General features: G+C 43.6%; 1 protein-coding gene across 1 annotated transcript in view; it reads left to right on the forward strand.

The window, feature by feature from the left end:
* Positions 1-10,527, forward strand: part of cdh11 (cadherin 11, type 2, OB-cadherin (osteoblast)) — a 20,377-nt gene extending 9,850 nt beyond the window's left edge. Inside the window, exons 5-12 of the mRNA XM_034552463.1 lie at positions 3,123-3,236; positions 3,353-3,492; positions 4,019-4,155; positions 6,636-6,757; positions 6,900-7,017; positions 8,443-8,694; positions 9,897-10,048; positions 10,156-10,527. Coding sequence (XP_034408354.1) covers positions 3,123-3,236; positions 3,353-3,492; positions 4,019-4,155; positions 6,636-6,757; positions 6,900-7,017; positions 8,443-8,694; positions 9,897-10,048; positions 10,156-10,527 — 1,407 coding nt within the window. The remainder of the gene's footprint in view (positions 1-3,122; positions 3,237-3,352; positions 3,493-4,018; positions 4,156-6,635; positions 6,758-6,899; positions 7,018-8,442; positions 8,695-9,896; positions 10,049-10,155) is intronic.
* The last annotated feature ends 3,708 nt before the right edge of the window (positions 10,528-14,235 follow it).

The raw sequence follows: 14,235 nt of genomic DNA on the forward strand, positions 1-14,235 counted from the left end.
TGTGTGTGTGTGTGTGTGTGTGTGTGTGTGTGTGTGTGTGTGTGTGTGTGTGTGTGTGTGTGTGTGTGTGTGTGTGTGTGTGTGTGTGTGTGTGTGTGTGTGTGTGTGTGTGTGTGTGTGTGTGTGTGTGTGTGTGTGTGTGTGTGTGTGTGTGTGTGTGTGTGTGTGTGTGTGAGAGAGAGAGGGGGGGCATTATTGTGAATATTATTATCTCACTGATTACAAAAAGAGAGAATGAAGAGAGAGTGGCTCCATAGACTGGGAGATGGAGGGAGAGAGAGGGAGAGAGGGAGAGAGAGAGAGAGAGGGAGGGAGAGAGAGAGAGAGAGAGAGGGAGGGAGGGAGAGAGAGGCCAGATGAGACGGAGGGAGCGTGACGGAAAAAAAAAGGGAAAACGAAAGAACTGGGTCACGTCTCTCCGCCTGGCATTGTACCTGTCATCAACCAGTTCAGATGCCACACCACGACTGAACGAGCCCATCGAGAGGACAACACCCCTCCAGCATCGGAGTCCTCCACGTCACATGACCCCCAAACCCCCCCCACCCCCACCCCCCCCACCCCACTCTCTCTCTCTCTCTGCGCTCGATCAATCCAGAACGTTGTATGAGCAGGACGAGAAGTTATGTAATGCGAAATCGTGTCGATTTTGGAAGCTTCCATCTTGAGTGTGTGTGTGTGTGTGTAACCATAGACTGCATTTAAGAGGTGGACGTGTGCCACATTGGTGTGTGGACTTGCGTGATGAAGCCTCAAATTTGGCGTTTTGGCCGCCGCCATCTTGGATTTTTACTTTTTGCAACCGGGGAACAGGAAGTGAGAGGAGTGACGTAGAGACGCCGTATACGTCTCTGGTTGCGACCTGTCTATCACCATTGTAGCCCCGCCCCTAAAGCATCCCCTGGTTTATGGTCTGTTTGACTCTAAATGACCATAATTTATTGAAGAAGACTTGAAACTAGAGATTGAGACCAAAAACTAATGTTTACAATGTTTACTGAGGGAAGAAATCAAGAGAAGTAAAGTCATTTATATAGACTTCTATACAACCAGAGGAGTCGCCCCCTGGTGGTCAGGAGAGAGAATGCAGCTTTAACACATGAAGCATAGACTTCTATACAACCAGAGGAGTCGCCCCCTGGTGGTCAGTAGAGAGAATGCAGCTTTAACACATGAAGCATAGACTTCTATACAACCAGAGGAGTCGTCCCCTGGTGGTCAGGAGAGAGAATGCAGCTTTAACACATGAAGCATAGACTTCTATACAACCAGAGGAGTCGCCCCCTGGTGGTCAGGAGAGATAATGCAGCTTTAACACATGAAGCATAGACTTCTATACAACCAGAGGAGTCACCCCCTGGTGGTCAGTAGAGAGAATGCAGCTTTAACACATGAAGCATAGACTTCTATACAACCAGAGAAGTAGTCCCCTGGTGGTCAGGAGAGAGAATGCAGCTTTAACACATGAAGCATAGACTTCTATACAACCAGAGGAGTCACCCCCTGGTGGTCAGTAGAGAGAATGCAGCTTTAACACATGAAGCATAGACTTCTATACAACCAGAGAAGTAGTCCCCTGGTGGTCAGGAGAGAGAATGCAGCTTTAACACATGAAGCATAGACTTCTATACAACCAGAGGAGTCGCCCCCTGGTGGTCAGTAGAGAGAATGTAGCTTTAACACATGAAGCGTAGACTTCTATACAACCGGAGGAGTCTTCACTCTTTGGAACCCTCCCGTGTTAAACTCGTGAATCGACAGCGGCCCCCACCACATTCACACAGGGCTTATGAGCCCGCTCTCCTCCCACTGTGTAAAGTGATGGTAGCCAGGAGATGAAAAGACCAAGCCGGCTCCTGGGACTCCGCCAGCTCAACATCAGTTATACTGGCTGGAATATTTTTTTGTAATTTTTTTTTCCTTTTTTTAAATGGTGTCGGGGACCAAAGTGGTTATTATCCGGGTTCATAATACGGCAATGATGGCACTAAGAGTGTGTGATTAAGGCAACGGCGAGTCGCAGCCAAGTGCTGCTTACTGGCAACGCACAAGTCCTCATAATCATGGCGGAGAGCCTTTCCCCTTTTGGCATCACGGCTTCTACACAATGGCTGCCAACACATTTTGTTGACTTTCCCCCCACGAGCACCCCTGAGAATCGAAGCGAGGATTCAGAGACCGCTTCGGACCCGAGGGTCACCGTCGCGGTATAATTGCCGAGCCACTTTTCTTCATTTTTATGACTGAACGAAAAAGGTGTGAAAAAATTCGCGATGTTATTTATTTTCTTTGCACACGCACTTAACTCAATTTAATATCAAGGCCGTGACGAGTCAATGGGGTTTCTCCCACTGCGGAGTAAGTGAATTGTAGCGCAGTTCAATATGAGCAAATTGAATCCCAGGGTTTTACTTACTTACCTGTGGTATCGATGGGGACGTCGGGGGAGTTGCAACGAAAAACGTATTCTTAATTCGCACAATAGTGTAATAAAGGAAGAAAAAAGAACTAAAAACAACGTAACCGTAGTTCTTGTGGCCCGGGACTTGAATTTCCGTCTCCCACCCCCAAACGCTTACTACTCCCCTTTCATCATGTGATTTCCCAGACTCCCAAAACCCTCATCCAGGCTTATTAAAAACAAGACTTGTATTGTTTTCATTTAAAACAAAACAACCAAATATTTTTATTTATTTCGGTCCCAAACTACTCGTATCATATTAAATAATATCAAAACCCACGGTGCGTTCAGGTCTGCTCCAGGTTTTTTTTTGTTGTTTGTCGTCGTCGTTGTTGTTGTTGGTCCGTACTTGAGACTATGACTGTTTGCATTCATGCAGCAACAGCTCCCCCTACCAGGGGGGGAATGGTACTGCGACTCACTAAATGACCCGGAGCCAGAAAGCCATCAAAACGTGAAATGACTGCTTCACCGTGCCGAGGACTTATTGCGTTGTCGTGTCTGACAACGAGAAAAAAACCCACTTTTTAAAATGCTTGGTCAGTAACGACTCAGATATCATTACGGGATGAACTGATTAACCCGTCTCTCTCTCTCTCTCTCTCTCTCTCTCTCTCTCTCTCTCTCTCTCTCTCTCTCTCTCTCTCTCTCTCTCTCTCAGCATGTGGACTTTGAGACTAAAAGGTCGTACACGTTGAGGGTGGAGGGATCCAACCCTTACATCGACCCCCAGTACATCGCTTGGGGGCCTTATAAGGACGAAGCCACGATAAAGGTACACTTCTTTTACGAGTGCATGCATTTGGTCGCGTGCAATAGTGTGTGTGTGTGTGTGTGTGTGTGTGTGTGTGTGTGGAGTCTTGTAACCCGTGCGCGTTGGTGGGTCTGCAGATATCGGTGGAGGATGCAGACGAACCTCCTGCGTTCGTGGCTCCCAGTTACACTTTTGAGGTGGCGGAGAACGCGCCCGAGGGCGCCCAGGTGGGACGGGTCCACGCCAAGGACACCGATGTGGCCAACAACCCCGTCAGGTAACGAGGAAACACACACACACACGCACACACGCACACACGCACACGGGGAGAATTTAAATGTTCAAACCAGTGTAGATTGAAACAAACAACCTTTTTAAATAGAATTCCTTTTCGGCTCCGGCGAACAAACACTACGACTTAGAGAAAACCGCGGCCTCGGCACTATTTCTGTGCAGAAAAAAAAGAAACGGTTGCATATAAAGAGTGCAACAACAGAACGGGGACGCGGAATGGGATTAGGAAAAGCATAGCCAGCCACATTGCATAACATTTTTTTTTAAAAACCACCTCAGAAACACACTATGAGTATCACAGCAATCCGCCTTAACAACGGGTTGCTCGAAACATTTCCCACGTACAGTAATTTGACGTTTCCTACACAAATAGCTGCTTTTGTAACCCTCTCTCTCTCCTGTAATGCCTCTCACAGCGGGCTTTTTAAAAAAAAATATATATTTTCAATGAATATCACTTTTCAGCGACCCCCTTTTTGTTGTGTAACAGCGCCGTCGTGTCTCTGCAGGTACATGATCCCCTTGTACACGGACATCGAGCAGTTCTTCAGCGTCAACCCCGACGACGGCATGATCACCACGACGAGGCCGCTGGACCGAGAAGCCCAGGCCTGGCACAACATCTCCGTGTCGGCCACGGAGATAGGTGCGTGCGTTAAGTATTATACTTAAAAAAAAAAAAAAAAGAAAGATGGACGGACAGATGGAAAACAAAAAATAAAAAAAATCCCAGACAGCCACCAGACGCCGGCATCCACAGTCCCACCTGTCATTCCCTGCGACTGCTTGACATCTTATGTACGACATTTAAGTGGATTCAAGCTGCTGCCTTTTGATTATTATTTTTTTTTCTTTCTCCCTCTGGCTTGGGACTAAAGTTAGCTCATTTTAAAAAAAACATTTTTTACATTTCTTTTTTTTTTTTGTTGCTGTGAATGTCAGTGAAGAAGCGCTCAGAACCTGGGGAAACGTATTATATATTCAGATTCAACCAGGAGGGATTATCTTTATGCAGATGCTCGGCGGTGTTATTTCTTTTCGTCGAGTGTGTGTGTGTGTGTGTGTGTGTGTGTGTGTGTGTGTGTGTGTGTGTGTGTGTAACCGCTGCATTGTGTGCAGCTCGTGTTCTGGTGTGTTTTTAAGTTGGCCGTTGAGAGATTGTCCCACATGCGGCGAGTTGGATTTAAAACTTCTTCTGACTTTTTGAGATTCGGATACACGAGAGACGCGGAAATAATAATAATAATTTAGAAAAGCACCAGCTGCTGACGCTCGACCATAACGCCCGCTTTAAAGAAGCCTTTACTTAAAGAAGCCTTAACCTTTAAAAAAGACTTTACTTAAAGAAGCCTTTACCTAAAGAAGCCTTTACATAAAGAAGCCTTTACATAAAGAAGCCTTTACCTAAAGAAGACTTTACCTTTAAAGAAGCCTTTACCTTTAAAGAAGCCTTTACCTAAAGAAGCCTTTACCTAAAGAAGACTTTACCTTTAAAGAAGCCTTTACCTTTAAAGAAGCCTTTACCTAAAGAAGCCTTTACTTAAAGAAGCCTTTACCTAAAGAAGCCTTTACTTAAAGAAGCCTTTACCTTTAAAGAAGCCTTTACCTTTAAAGAAGCCTTTACCTAAAGAAGCCTTTACTTAAAGAAGCCTTTACCTTTAAAGAAGCCTTTACCTTTAAAGAAGCCTTTACTTAAAGAAGCCTTTCCCTTTAAAGAAGCCTTTACCTTTAAAGAAGCCTTTACCTAAAGAAGCCTTTACCTAAAGAAGCCTTTACATAAAGAAGCCTTTACATAAAGAAGCCTTTACTTAAAGAAGCCTTTACCTAAAGAAGCCTTTCCCTTTAAAGAAGCCTTTACCTTTAAAGAAGCCTTTACCTAAAGAAGCCTTTCCCTTTAAAGAAGCCTTTACCTTTAAAGAAGCCTTTACTTAAAGAAGCCTTTCCCTTTAAAGAAGCCTTTACCTTTAAAGAAGCCTTTACCTAAAGAAGCCTTTACTTAAAGAAGCCTTTACCTAAAGAAGCCTTTACTTAAAGAAGCCTTTACTTAAAGAAGACTTTACCTTTAAAGAAGCCTTTACCTAAAGAAGCCTTTACCTTTAAAGAAGCCTTTACTTAAAGAAGACTTTACCTTTAAAGAAGCCTTTACCTTTAAAGAGACCTTTACCTAAAGAAGCCTTTACCTTTAAAGAGACCTTTACCTAAAGAAGCCTTTACCTTTAAAGAAGCCTTTACCTAAAGAAGCCTTTACTTAAAGAAGACTTTACCTTTAAAGAAGCCTTTACCTTTGACAGTTGAAGCCCCCACCAAAAAAATAAGAATAAAAAATAAAATTTAAAAAACCCTCTCCAGCCAGTAAGCCACAGTGGCCCCGCCCTGGTATTCTGTGGTTCCAGGGCTCCGACTACCAGAGCGCCACGTGGTTTATTTCCCCCCGTGGCGTGCTGGACGCCAGACGGCCAGATGGAAACCGGGCTCGCCGCACCACAAAACGAGCAAGAGCTAAATAAATGTAATGACAGAGTAGAGGAGGAAAAATCATTCTGACTGGTGTATATATATATATATATATATATATATATATATATATATATATATATATATATATATATATATATATATATATATACACACACAGATATATACACGAGGCGGTACAGCGTGGAAACAAATGGTGTTTTATTTTTCTGTTTTTAAAAGATGAATAAATAGAGAGACTAATAATCTATACGCCGAGCGTTTGGACATCGTTCTGTGTCTGCGACACACTTGACATTTATCTCTGCGTCGCATCGTCGTGGTAACCGTCTGAGTGGATATTTTTTATCTTTTTTGGGCCAAAACAAAAACGACAAAATCACGGCCGAGTGATCGACGGGCAACGTTTGCCGGCAGAGATTTGTAGTTGGCTTTGTGCGTCAAGTCAGCAATCCACACACATGCACACGCACACACACACACGCACGCACGCACACACACACACACACACGCACGCACGCACGACTTTGACACCGCTTTGAATTTTTTGTATGCAGCAGAATACCCATGACTTTGTCTTAAACTACTTGTGTGTGTGTGTGTTTGTGTGTGTGTATGTGTGTTTGTGTGTGTGTGTGTGTGTGTGTGCAGGAGGTCACCACCAAGACACCAAAGTGCGCGTCAACATCAAAGTGAAAGACGTGAATGACAACTCCCCAGAGTTCGCCACCAACAACGAGGTCCTCATGTGTGAAACCGTCGCACTGGGGAAGGTACGTACGTCAGAGAGAGAGTGTGTGTGTGTGTGTGTGTGTGTGTGTGTGTGTGTGTGTTAATGGTACACACACATATTGTACGTGTTTTCTCTCGTCCGACCCTCGTCTCTCTCTCTCTCTCTCTCTGTGTGTGTGTCAGGTTATTGAGACGGTGAGCGCGGTGGACAAGGACGAGATGGCTCACCGGCAGCACTTCACGTTCAGCCTCGCCCCCGAAGTCACCCACAACCACAACTTCTCCCTCAAAGACAACAGAGGTGCAGCACACCGCTCACATCCTTCTCTTTCTCTTTCTCTTTCTCTTTCTCTTTCTCTTTCTCTTTCTCTTTCTCTTTCTCTTTCTCTCCAAGCATGCCCATCCTTCATCTCCCTCCCTCTTTCACTCAGATTAGATCAAAGCATAACCAGATGGAGGCTTACGCTACCTTGTAGCAAGCAGCAGGTGCTCTGAATCCCTCTCTCTCTCCCCTCACACACACACACACACAGACGCACACACACACACACACACACACACAGACGCACAAACACACGCGCGAGTGCACACATGTTGTGCGGGCTGTATTAATTGCAGCGGGGTCTCTGTCCGTCTGTACGGACGTCTTAGGGGGCCGACTGATTGAATTAGGTTTTGTCGGCGCCGGAGGCCGAGAGAGGGGGAGAGGGCTGTAGAGGTCGGAGGAGAAGGAGGCCTGAAAGAGACTGAAGGGAAGTGGCATTTTGAGTTGAACGGGGAGGCGTGAGAAACATGGAAAAGTACCTTGAATGCACCTCCAACCACACACACACACACACACACACACACACACACACACACACACGCCTTTCTCAACAGGGGTAAAATCACAAAGGTCTCAATTCACTGTGATGTGTTGTTGCATCCTTCTTCTTCTTCTTCTTCTTCTTCTTCTTCTTCTTCTTCTTCTTCTTCTTCTTCTTCTTCTTCTTCTTCTTCTTCTTCTTCTTCTTCTTCTTCTTCTTCTTCTTCTTCTTCTTCTTCTTCTTCATTTCCTCTAATAGTAAAGATAGTTATTGTTGCTATTTTACGCCCTTTAAAGAGAGTCGGGCTAAGAGAATGTATTGGAAGTCGTGTAGATAGAAAAAAAACATTCAGCTGTCTTAGGCGTGTGTGTGTGTCTCTCTCTGTGTGTGTATGTGTGTGTGTGTGTGTGTGTGTGTTGCATCCCGCTCTGCACAAAAAATTGTGGGGGTAATGAAAGGAGACGAAAAAATGAGATTTCAGTGGATTCACCCCAAAAAAAAAAAAAAAAAAATCTTCTGGTAAATAGAAAGCGAGAGAGAGAGAGAGATAAAAAAAATAAAAATAATAATAATAATAAAAAGTGGCACGGTGCCGCTGCTGAATGTGCTCGAAGTTATAGATAACGTGATAACAGCTTTTGTGGACGAGGCTTCAGTGAAGGTGAGGGTTTGAGGGGAGAGGTGGGTGTCCTCACAAGTGTAGTAACAACCAGGGGGAGTTTGGGGATTCGGCAAAGTTTCTCCGAAAGTAACTTTAATAGGATTTAACAGCAATTTTAAAGCTGCTTTCCTTCAGCGCCGTCTCACTTATGTTTCTCGGTAATGTACTTTTAATGTAAATGTTAAGAGACGCTGAAGAAACTGAAGATTTGATGAAATCTAAGCTCTAATAAAACCTCTCTCCTCTTTCCTGTCCGCAGACAGCACGGCCAGCATCTACGTGCTGCGTAAGGGCTTCAGCCGCCTGACCCAGGACGTGTACTACCTTCCCATCGAGATAAACGACAACGGCTTCCCGGCGCTGAGCAGCACCAACACGCTGACCATCCGAGTGTGCTCCTGCGACAGCAGAGACACCATCCTCTCCTGCAACGTGGAGCCCTACGTCCTGCCCGCGGGCCTCAGCCCCGGGGCGCTGATAGCCATCCTGGCCTGCATCGTCATCCTGCTGGGTGAGCGGCTCAAACGGGTCCCTTCAAGACGCGTAGAATAAAAGGGTTACTACGGATTTGAGACTCTTTGAGCTTCTGAACCCCAAAACCCGCCGGTTTAATTTATTTGATATTTGATATATTTTATGTAACAATTTATTTGATAATTTATTTTATATTTTATTTGATAATTTATTCGATATTTTATACGATATTTTATACGATATTTTATTTTATAATTTATTTGATATTTCATTTGATAATTTATTTTATATTTTATTTTATATTTTATATGATAATTTATTTGATATTTCATTTGATAATTTATTTGATATTTTATGTTAATTTATTTGATATTTTATTTGATATTTTATTTGATATTTTATTTGATATTTTATGATATTTTATTTGATAATTTATTTGATAATTTATTTTATATTTTATTTGATATTTTATTTGATAATTTATTTGATAATTTATTTGATATTTCATTTGATCATTTATTTGATAATTTATTTTATATTTTATTTTATATTTTATGATATTTTATTTGATAATTTATTTGATATTTTATATGATATTTTATTTGATAATTTATTTGATAATTTATTTGAAGGAAATTGGAAAACACAAAATTGTGTCCACCAGTGTTGCCAATGTTTTTAAAAAATGGAGAATCTATGTGCTACAGATATTACAATATTTTTTTTTTTTTACAACCTTAGAATGTTATGGGTTTTTTTAAAATCTGGATAAAGCAAACGGTTTATTCACTTAAATGAGTGATGAATTATCAAAATTCTTCTGACGGAAGTGTTGCACATGATGCGTTCAGGGACCGTCAGGAAAGATGGAAATCTGAAATCTGACAGCGAAAGTCTTCAAATGCGTCTCCGGCCTCAGTTTTCTTCCCCGGCCCACATTTCTTTCTCTTTGACTGTAAACATACTCTCACGTTGTTTCCTACACAGCTGGGATCCCTTCAGGAGTCTGACATGTTGATAACCAAGCGCAATTAAAGTGGCATGTGTGTGTGCATAGCACAATAAAGTAATGATATTAATTAAACTGTCCGAGGTCTAATTACACCATCTCCCACAGTGCGCACTAATTACCCAACGCTCCCGTTTTCCTGCCTTTTCTCCCAGAGAATCGTGTGAGGATCGTTGTGTAAATCACGAAATACCGTTTTTTTAAATAGTGTGCGTTTGTGTCGTTCGCAGGGATCGTGGTGTTGTTCGTTGCTCTGAGGCGTCAGAAGAAGGAGCCCCTGATCGTGTTCGAGGAGGAGGACATCAGGGAGAACATCATCACGTACGACGACGAGGGCGGCGGCGAGGAGGACACGGAGGCCTTCGACATCGCCACACTTCAGGTACGAAGAGGCGTTCGAGGGTTTCTTCTGGGTTTTTGTTGTTGTTGTTGTCCAAGGCAATAAAAGCTTTTATCTTACCCGGTGGTCTCTCTTTCCTGATTGTCCAGAACCCGGACGGCGCCAACGGCTTCCTGCCGAGAAAGGACATCAAGCCAGAGCTCCAGTTTCCCATCAGGCCCGGCGGCGCCGGCCACAACGGCGCCAACAGCGTCGACGTCGACGACTTCATCAAGACCCGGATCGCGGAGGCCGACGGCGACCCGACGGCGCCCCCGTACGACTCCATTCAGATCTACGGCTACGAGGGCCGGGGATCGTTGGCCGGGTCGCTGAGCTCCCTCGAGTCCGTCACCACGGAGTCCGACCTGGATTATGACTATCTGCAGAGCTGGGGGCCCAGGTTTAAGAAGCTGGCGGATTTGTACGGGACCAAAGACTGCTTCATGGACGATGATGGCGATGACGGCGAAGACTCTTAACGGTGGTCTCGCAGAGTGGACGCCCAGAACCCCCCCCCCCCCCACCACCCCCACACCCACACCCACACCCACTCCTCCCCTCCGATGTCTGATTTATTGATTCCATGAGGATTTGTTAACACTCCCCAGAACCCAATTGTTACCAACTTCCACCTTGATCCGTTCACGCCAGCGCGGCAACGAACTCTTGGACTCGGCTCCCGGTTGACCACCAACCCCCCGAAATCTCTCCTTCCCCACCTGCCGTATGTCTTCCCCCTCCCCCCCCCCCCTCCCCTGATCTCCTTCTACGGACTTTGAGCATCGCGGGGGCTGGGAGCTTTCGTCGCGTCACCAGTGTGAAAGTAAATTGTCGCGGCGTGATCCAAATGACTTTGCTTCTAGCTAACTGTTTAGTTTCTTTGGGGTTCTCTATACCTTTTTTTTGTGGACTGGATTCACGTAGTCCCGCAAGAGGCTCCTGGGACAGATTTTAATCCCCCGAAAAGGTTCCCGAGCGCAGGGTGGGAAGGAGGTTATATTACCCTGAGCTGCTCTCTCAAGAAGGACTAAGAAGGAGATACGAGCTAATTAGAAGGAGAACAAAAAAGTAGAGATGTTGCGAAAGAGAAATAAAAAAGGTACCGAAAGACGTGTCGTTGGGGTCGAACAGTTGAGACTAAATGCTTTTTTTTTTTTCAAAATGTCGCTGTTGTGTGTGTGTGTGTGCGCGTGCAGAATTCAGCGGGTACCTGTGGTTTAAATAGCGTGACAGACTCTGGGTTGTTGATACTTTGAAGACGCTCGCAGCATCTTCACAGTATGGTGGCCTTATAATAAATAAACAACAACTCCAGGGGTGGACATTACAAACAAACAAAAAGGTGATGATAGAGACCGCTAGCTTCAGTAGCTACACGCAGACGGGACTGAGCATCTGTGACAATGACACACAAATACCTTCTTTTTTTTTTTCTTTTTTTTTTTACTGCTCCCAAAACGTGGATTCAATGGAGAGAAGAAGAAAAAACTGTGGATGATACTTCCTTTCCATTCGTCACGTGAGTGACGTGAAAAAAAGAAGAGCTGCTCTTCTCTAAGCCCCGCCCCATCAACAATCACTTCCCTGTACCTTGTCCACCAATGAATCATCACTTCCTCATCCAGAGTCCACCAATGATGATCAATCACAATGAGTAAAAAAAAAAAAAAAAAGAAAAGAAGAAGAAAAACCTGTGAGCTCTAAAAATCGCCTTAAACTTAATGGACACTCTTGCAACGCAGTGCATTCTCTTGTTTTATTTTTGTTTTGTTTTTTTTTGTTTTAATTTTCTCCTTTTTTTTTGTTTTTTTGTAACTTCGGAAAAAAAAAAGGTATATTCAAAGAAAAGCAAACTGTTCTCCATGTTTAGGTGTGTACAGAGCGACGCGTGACGTATATATCACTTTGAGGACCCGACTCTTGGGACAGGAAGTGCAGTTTTTCCGGTACACGTTAAGAGTACCAGCTATGACACCAGCTAAGTGGCTACGTAGCGGCGCCTGTTGCATCAACAGGTGGCGCTACCGGGACATAAACGTTGCACACTGGGAAATAACACAAGGCGGGTTTTCAGAGCCACGTATATATACAGCGAAGGCGGAGAGACCAGAGCATCCTTTTTTAAGCGTGTTTAGGTTCTCTTTCAATCTCAAGTTATTATATTATTATTATGATTATTATTTTTTTTAAATATTATTATTATTATTATCAGCAGCATTATTACAACAATAATTGTTCTTTCTTTGGTTTGCAGCTACACAGGAACAAATTCATGTTTAACTCTTTTACAGCCTGAAAGTTAAACATCAGCTTTTTGGTTGTTGTTGTTTTTTGTTGTTGTTTTTTTTCCTGTGTGAACACGACCGCTCTCATTTCCTTTTTTGTTTCTTTTGTTTTTCATTATTTGGCGTTTCTTCGTTCTTTCTCCCCGTTCGAGAGGAAAACCAGGCGAGAGAACGCCTCGTTTTTATTCCGTCAAGTTTTACGGTACCGATTTGTACAATTTTAAAAGTTCTTATTTTAGTATACATGCAGAATATTCCAGTATTACGACAAGAACGTGTTAAGAAAGATAAGATTTAAAAAAATAAATAATGTTACAGCATCACACTTATATTTTCTGAACATTGTAATGTTGCTTTACTATGTGCTTCAATCTCCGAAGCGAAAAAAAAAAAACTTTTAAATAAATGCTCTTTTTATAAAAATGATATTGAATCGTGTGTGGGGTGAAACTTTGTGTGAGCTCAATGTGCTTCATTGTTTACATTTATAATGAAGAACATCTTTTTTTACCCACAGATCGTATTTATATCATCGCAGTCATCGCGACGTTATGAAGCCTCGAGTTCGCCGTCGCCATCTTGGATTACAGCCGTCATCATGTTGTTGTTTGCAACTGGACACTTTAGCCCCGCCCCTAAAACATCCCCTGATTTATGGTCTGTTTGACTCTAAATGACCATCATTTACTAAATGAACATCATGTATTGAAGAAGACTTGAAACTAGAAATTGAGACCAAAAACTAATGTTTACAATGTTTACTGAGGGAATAAATCAAGAGAAGTAGAGTCATTTATATAGACTTCTATACAACCAGAGGAGTCGCCCCCTGGTGGTCAGGAGAGAGAATGCAGCTTTAACACATGAAGCATAGACTTCTATACAACCAGAGGAGTCGCCCCCTGGTGGTCAGGAGAGAGAATGCAGCTTTAACACATGAAGCATAGACTTCTATACAACCCGAGGAGTCGCCCCCTGGTGGTCAGGAGAGAGAATGCAGCTTTATTACATGAAGCATAGACTTCTATACAACCAGAGGAGTCGCCCCCTGGTGGTCAGGAGAGAGAATGCAGCTTTAACACATGAAGCATAGACTTCTATACAACCCGAGGAGTCGCCCCCTGGTGGTCAGGAGAGAGAATGCAGCTTTATTACATGAAGCATAGACTTCTATACAACCAGAGGAGTCGCCCCCTGGTGGTCAGGAGAGAGAATGCAGCTTTAACACATGAAGCATAGACTTCTATACAACCAGAGGAGTCGCCCCCTGGTGGTCAGGAGAGAGAATGCAGCTTGTTTTCATGTAATCACTTTAATATTGCTTATTAAGCCGGCGACTCCACAAACACACCTTTTGGAAAGAAGTTGCCATTTCCATTAACATCCCGTCATGAAGAAATGTCATGTGCAAATGCTTGAATTCAAAGTACACAAACACACACACACACACACACACACACACACACACACACTTCATTCACTCACTCACTCCCTCCCAGGGGAGCGACACTGAGAAAGGTCAGGCTGCACTCTGGATGCCCAACAAAGAGGTGATGAAGAAAGAGAGACGGCGAGAAGACACAAAGGAGGAAGTGAAAGGAACGAGAGGGAATAGAACCAAGAGAGAGGAGAGGAGCAACGAGGGGAGAAGAAGAGTGACCATTTTGCAGTTATATTATAGAGTATTATTTAAATGTGCTTTATATGAATTATCCAAATGGAAAGGTGGGGAGTGTGAATAAAAAAAGGAAAGGAAAGAGAACAAAAAAAGTAAACATGTGAGCCTCATGCTGGGAATGAGGAAGGAGGGATGAGGAAGGGAGGAGAGGTGAACTTTCTTTCTTTTCGTTGTCCCACTGGGAGAAAGAGGGGAGGAAATCGAAGGAGAACTTTTTGCTTATG

This window comes from Cyclopterus lumpus, chromosome 15, assembly GCF_009769545.1.
Source record: "Cyclopterus lumpus isolate fCycLum1 chromosome 15, fCycLum1.pri, whole genome shotgun sequence".
NCBI classification, from domain to species: domain Eukaryota; kingdom Metazoa; phylum Chordata; class Actinopteri; order Perciformes; family Cyclopteridae; genus Cyclopterus; species Cyclopterus lumpus.